The 5,645-nt window shown below is 53.4% G+C and overlaps 1 protein-coding gene across 1 annotated transcript in view; it reads left to right on the forward strand.

The window, feature by feature from the left end:
• Positions 1-3,173, forward strand: part of LOC102881683 (melanoma-associated antigen 8) — an 8,126-nt gene extending 4,953 nt beyond the window's left edge. Inside the window, exons 2-3 of the mRNA XM_015590045.1 lie at positions 2,088-2,267; positions 2,364-3,173. Of these exons, the coding sequence (XP_015445531.1) occupies positions 2,088-2,267; positions 2,364-3,173 (990 nt within the window). The remainder of the gene's footprint in view (positions 1-2,087; positions 2,268-2,363) is intronic.
• The last annotated feature ends 2,472 nt before the right edge of the window (positions 3,174-5,645 follow it).

The raw sequence follows: 5,645 nt of genomic DNA on the forward strand, positions 1-5,645 counted from the left end.
TGCAGTCCGGATGTGACGTCCACTGACTTCCACCTTGGAAGTCTGAGAGGTGAGCACCGCGTCTGGGAGGCCGGCTTCAGGTCGGTAGGAGAAAGGAGCCCAGTCCGGCAGAGATTCGAGGTACGACCCTGAGGGAGGACTGATGCCCCCCCCTAGAGTCCAGGGTGCCCCCACTGTCAGCACGGAGAGTCCCCGGGGCTGCTGGGCCGTCGGGCTGAGCGCTAGCCGTTGCCATTCAACGTCCCGCCTCGTCGGGGAGCTCAGCTGTCAAGGGCCAGGCCTGAGGGGAGCAACCTGAAGCCTGCAGTGAACAGGGGGCCTAGTTCCGCCCCGTTAAGGTGGGGAACAGAGAGGGAGGGCTTCAGACTCCAACGGAACCTATGTCTACCCCTCGTGATGGCCCTGGGGGGCGGGGGGGGGGAACCCCAGAAGTGCAGTCCGGATGTGACGTGCACTGACTTCCGCCCCGGAAGTCAGAGGTTTCGGCCGCGTCTGGGAGGCCGGCTTCGGGTCGGAGCAGGGAAGGAGCCCAGTCCGGCAGAGATTGAAGGTACGACCCTGGGGGAGGACGGAGGGCGCCCACAGAGTCCAGGCTGCCCCCGGGGTCAGCACTGAGAGTCGCCGGGGCAGTGTTGTCTGGCGCACAACTGTTCCCTGGCAACCCACCCAGCCCACGCCCACTTCGAACCTTCGCACAGAACTCGGAAAGGCACAGAAGGTCTGAGGGTAGCAACCGCAGGTTGGCAGGGGGCGAGGCTCCCACTTTGCCCGAAATAAAGGTGAGGACCAGAGGGAGGGTTGCGGGACCCCATGGAATCCATCTCAGCCCACGCCAACAGCCCTTGGGGGCCCGATATGATGCCCACACACTTCACCTGGGGGTCTCAGGGGCTCGGTCTCTGGTCAACACAGCGAGGTTCCCAGGACCTACCAGGGCTCAATGTGAGGACCATGAGGGATCCTAGACACCGGAACAGTCGGTCCTGGGAGGCCTGGAGGATGGAATGACCGCACACGTGTTTTCTGACTCCCGATGTGGGTCAGAGACACTCTGGGGACTTGGTATAAGGAGAGGGGCCTCCAGTCAGCAGACGTAGGGCCTGGGACCTGCCAGAGTCAACGTGAGGACCCGGAATACCCTGAGGGAGGGCTGAGATGGAACAGAGATGGATTCTAGGCCCTGCACTCAGTCTCTGGAAGTCTTGGAGCAGGGTAACCAGATGACATGATTCCTGCCTTCTGCCTTGGGGGTCTTCTGAAGGTCAAGGCCTTGGGCTGAGTGTGGCAACAAGTAGACAGCCAATGGGGTCCAAGGACCCTAAAGGAGGACTTAGCAGACCCCCACCCCAGACACAGGGGACCCCAACACAAACTTGCCCCTGTGGTCTGTCCTGGGCACCCGGGCATAACGTCAGGAGGAGTAGCCTCCCATTTCTTGACGGTGGCCTTGGCCTGCAAGGTGCATCCTCAGGTCAGTAGAGGGATAGTTCCAGGCCCTGCCAGGAATAAATACAGATACCTTGAGGTAACTGAGGGGACTCCCACCACAGACGGAGGGGCCCCAAGGAAATCGATCCTGCCCCTGTCATCCCTGAAGTCCCCAAGCAGGGATGGCTGCAGGTGGTGAGGACCCAGCAGTCTCCCCATTCCAGGATCCCTAGGAGACCCTGAGCAGGTGTAGCCAGATGTGGGGCCCCCTCACTTCCTTCTGCTCAGTCTCAGCGGTGTGTGGTCTTGTTCTTCGAGTTTTGTCTCAGGCCAACAGAGGTGGGTAAGCAGGCCCTGCCCGGAGACAGGTGAGGACCCTGAGTGAGCATGGAGGGGGTCACCCAAACAGAACAGATGAGACCCCACAGCACCCAGTCCAGCCCCACCATACCATCAGCCCCAGAACCTCAGGCTATGTCACCTGCACCCTGAGGAGCTGTCGGGCTTCTTCAGGTGTTTGGAGGACAGGCTGCCCAGGAGGGGAGACCCCTGTGAGGCCTGAGAGTACCCTTAAAGAGGAGACCTCTAAGTTGCCTTTGTCCAAGCCACCTAGGGTGGATTTCTCAGCCGAAGCTGCTCACACTCCCTCTCTCCCCCAGGCCGGTGGGTCCCTATCACCCACCTTCTGCCCACACCTGTTGCTGTCCCGACGAGTCATCATGCCTCTCGGTCTGATGAGCGAGCTCTCCAAGCTCGGAGAAGACCATCAGGACCCAAGAGAGAACCCGGGCCTGCTGGAGGCACAGTATTTTTGGGATGAAGACGACGAGGAGGAGGAGGTGGTGGAGGAGGAGGAGGAGGAGGAAGAGGAGGCCCTGTCTCCCTCCTCTTCCCTGTCTTCCTCCCTCTCTGTCCTGTTCCCCGACTTCCTGGAGGAGGTGGATGCGGCTGCGGTACCAAGTCCTCCCCAGAGCCCTGAGGGTGTCTGCCTCATGCCCGCTGCCATGGGGTCCCCTCCCTGGAGCCAATCTGAAGATGAGGGCTCCAGCAGCCAAGATGAAGGGGGTCCGAGCAGCAGCGAAGACTCAGAAGATGCCGAGTCCTTGCTCCAAGACGCCCTCCGTTTGAAGATGATCGACCTGGTGGTCTTCCTGCTCCTGAAGTATCGCGAAAAGGAGCCAACCACAAAGGCGGAAATGCTGAGCAGTGTCATCAAAGAGTACCAGGACCACTTCCCTGAGATCTTCAGCCTCGCTTCTGAGTGCCTGCAGCTGGTCTTTGGTGTTGATGTGAAGGAAGTGGACCCCAGCAACCACTGCTATGTCCTGGATACCACCCTGGGCCTCACCTACGACGAGATGGGAAACGATGAGGGCAGCATGCCGAAGACCGGCCTCCTGATCACGCTCCTGTGCCTGATCCTCCTGGAGGGCGACCGCGCCTCTGAGGAGGAAGTCTGGGAAGCGCTCAATGGCATGGGGGTGCGTGATGGGCGGGAGCATTCCATCTTTGGGGAGCCCAGGGAGCTCATCACCAAAATTTGGGTGCAGGAAGAATACCTGGAGTACCGGCTGGTGCCCAACAGCTGTCCTGCCCGCTACGAATTCCTGTGGGGTCCCAGGGCCCACGCTGAAACCAGCAAGCCGAAGGTTCTAGAGTATCTGCTCAGGGTCAATAGGAAGAATCCCATTTCCTTCCTGTCCCTATTTGGAGGGGTTGACAGCGATGAGGAAGAGGGAGCCTGAGCCACAGTTGTAGCCAGGCATTTTTAGGCCCATGTCCAGCATCATCTGCTGGGCATAAGTGAGGCCTTGCGTTTGGGGATAGCCATCAACATTCTAGCTAGTGAGAGCCAGGGCAAGTTGGGGTAACATGTAGCATCTTTGGGCTCCTATGAAAATTTAAAAATTGATTTTTGGGATTCTTTGGGGGGATTTTTTTTTCAAATTTTCCTATAAATAAAAGGTTTAATAACCTTCAGCACCTAAGTGTGTGCATAACATCGACCGACCATACATGTATCTGTTCCAAGCAGTTCAAGAGCGAGAGGTTTGCTATTGTATAACACAGATCGAGACACCTTCCATCCTAGTTTCTGATCCTGAAGTAGATAACATGACATTGGAACAGGATTTCCTTGGAAATGTGAAAGAATGTAGCAATGCAATTGATGTGGTCGAGAAATAGCGAAATAAAAGTAAAACCTTGTTAATTCCTGCATCTTCTCTTTTCTCGTCCGCCATTCTGTGAAACAATTGTATGTTCGTGCATAATAAAGGGATGGGAATGTAGGAGAAATTAAATTTGAATAAATAAGACTTCTGCTCACTGACTCATTTATTACACAATCATTAATTAGGCATTGGCTCTCAAAGGAAGGCCCTGTGTTAGTGGTGGGGACACTAAGATAAGCAGGAAACACCCACTCATAGAATGATCATGTAGGAGCTGCAGTCATATAAGGAAGGTGCTGAGGTGTCCCCCAAGTCCTACAGAACAAGTAAGAGAAGGGAAGATGTGGTGGGCTCCAGAGGAGAGCACTCAAGTTTAGATGGCCTGAGGTAGGGCAGTTTGGGGCCTCGGGAAACTGTGCTTCCCTCTGTGGGGGCTGATTGTAATGAAGCTGGGTGGTGGCCACTGCCAGGGTCAGCAGATGATGTGTCTTGGGATCATGACAGAAAAGCCTGGAATGGAAAACTGCAAACTTAGCAGTTATTTTGGGGATAGTAGATAAACCAGAGAGCAATCTCCATCTGGGACAGACAGGGACGGTGTCCTATACTCTTGTCCCAGTGCAGTTGACAGCATACAAACTAGATGTTTCGTACTGATCATCTGCAAGGTTTTGTGGAGAAATATGGTGATATTCCTTTTAAGTGGTTACCAGAAGCCTCCAGACTGACATTCTTTTCCCTGGCCATGGAAAGCTAGATACAGTGCACTAAAAAGATTTTTTAATTACTTTGTCTTGAGTGTAATTCGCACAGTTCTAAGCGAGGGCTAGATGTTTGGTGGGACTCGAATGAAAATTATGGTTTGAATATAAAAGCAACTGGGAAGGAAAAAGTTGGGCTTTGATTCAAATTCTAGGAGCTTTGAGTTGCATCAGACCCACTTACTTCACAGGTGAAGAACCTGAGGCCCACAGGGCCTGGTAATTTTCCCAGGACCACATGGCCAGTAAGTGACAGGGCAGAGATTCATCTGGAATTCATCTGGAATCCATGCTGTTCCCATCCGTCCCAGCCTGTGGCTGACCACCTGACTTGTAAATCATTTCTCAGTACTGCATGATGTGTCTCAGGCGATAAAAAGAGGGACCCTGTGGTCAAGGTACTAAAAGTAGGCCTAAGGAAGGAAGGTGACAATGCAGATACTGTCTGCGTCCATTATTTACCTAGGGTCTTCCCAGGGTTCCTTGAGAGCCACGGCGCTGGTGTTTCTGTCCAGTCTCAACACTTTCCCAAGTGACAGGGCCCTTCCCCTGGTCTTATCTTGTGTGCCTTCCTGTCCAAATCTGGAACCTGGCTTGCTGACCAGCTCATCACTGCTGCCTCCTCTGAAGGCTATGACCACTCCCAGTGGAATAGCCCAAAATCTGTCTTTATGCCCCCAGACATAAAGCATTTATACTCTTTGCTGAAGTCCCCTGGCTCTCTTGTCCCACTGCCCACCTACATCAACAGCCCCTTCCACATAAAAGTTGACATTGGACAACAGTTTTTAGACATCTGGTCATGCCTCCTGGGTATCTTCAATAAACTCTATGTTTTCCAGATGAGCCTATGAGCCTGATTCGGCCCATAATCTACCAGTTTGGGGATGTAATCCTGCAGTTAGAGAAGGTTTCTAAAAGTGCCCAATATTTACAGTAAGATTTCAGTGGGATGTCTTATTGGAATCTGGCCCCTGAACACACAGATGAATCAGCTTACCTAGGTGGTCAAAACCCAAAGCCTCCTTTGTGAGTGGTGAATGAGAAAAGACCATGGAAATCGCTGTGGAGAAAGCATCTATAGAGGCTAAATTCCCCCAAAGCTGGAGCCCCCTCGTTGGTGAAAAATAGTTTCTTGGTCGCCACGTGTGCCCTAATTAAAAAAGAAAAAATAATTATCTATCCTTATACTGTTTTTTTTTTTTGTCTGTGTATCTGTCCCATAAGAAAACGATTGTTTCCAGTGTGCCTAATGGCACCAATAAAGGAGTTCAGGTATGTT

This window comes from Pteropus alecto, unplaced genomic scaffold (genome assembly GCF_000325575.1).
Source record: "Pteropus alecto unplaced genomic scaffold, ASM32557v1 scaffold141, whole genome shotgun sequence".
Lineage (NCBI taxonomy): Eukaryota > Metazoa > Chordata > Mammalia > Chiroptera > Pteropodidae > Pteropus > Pteropus alecto.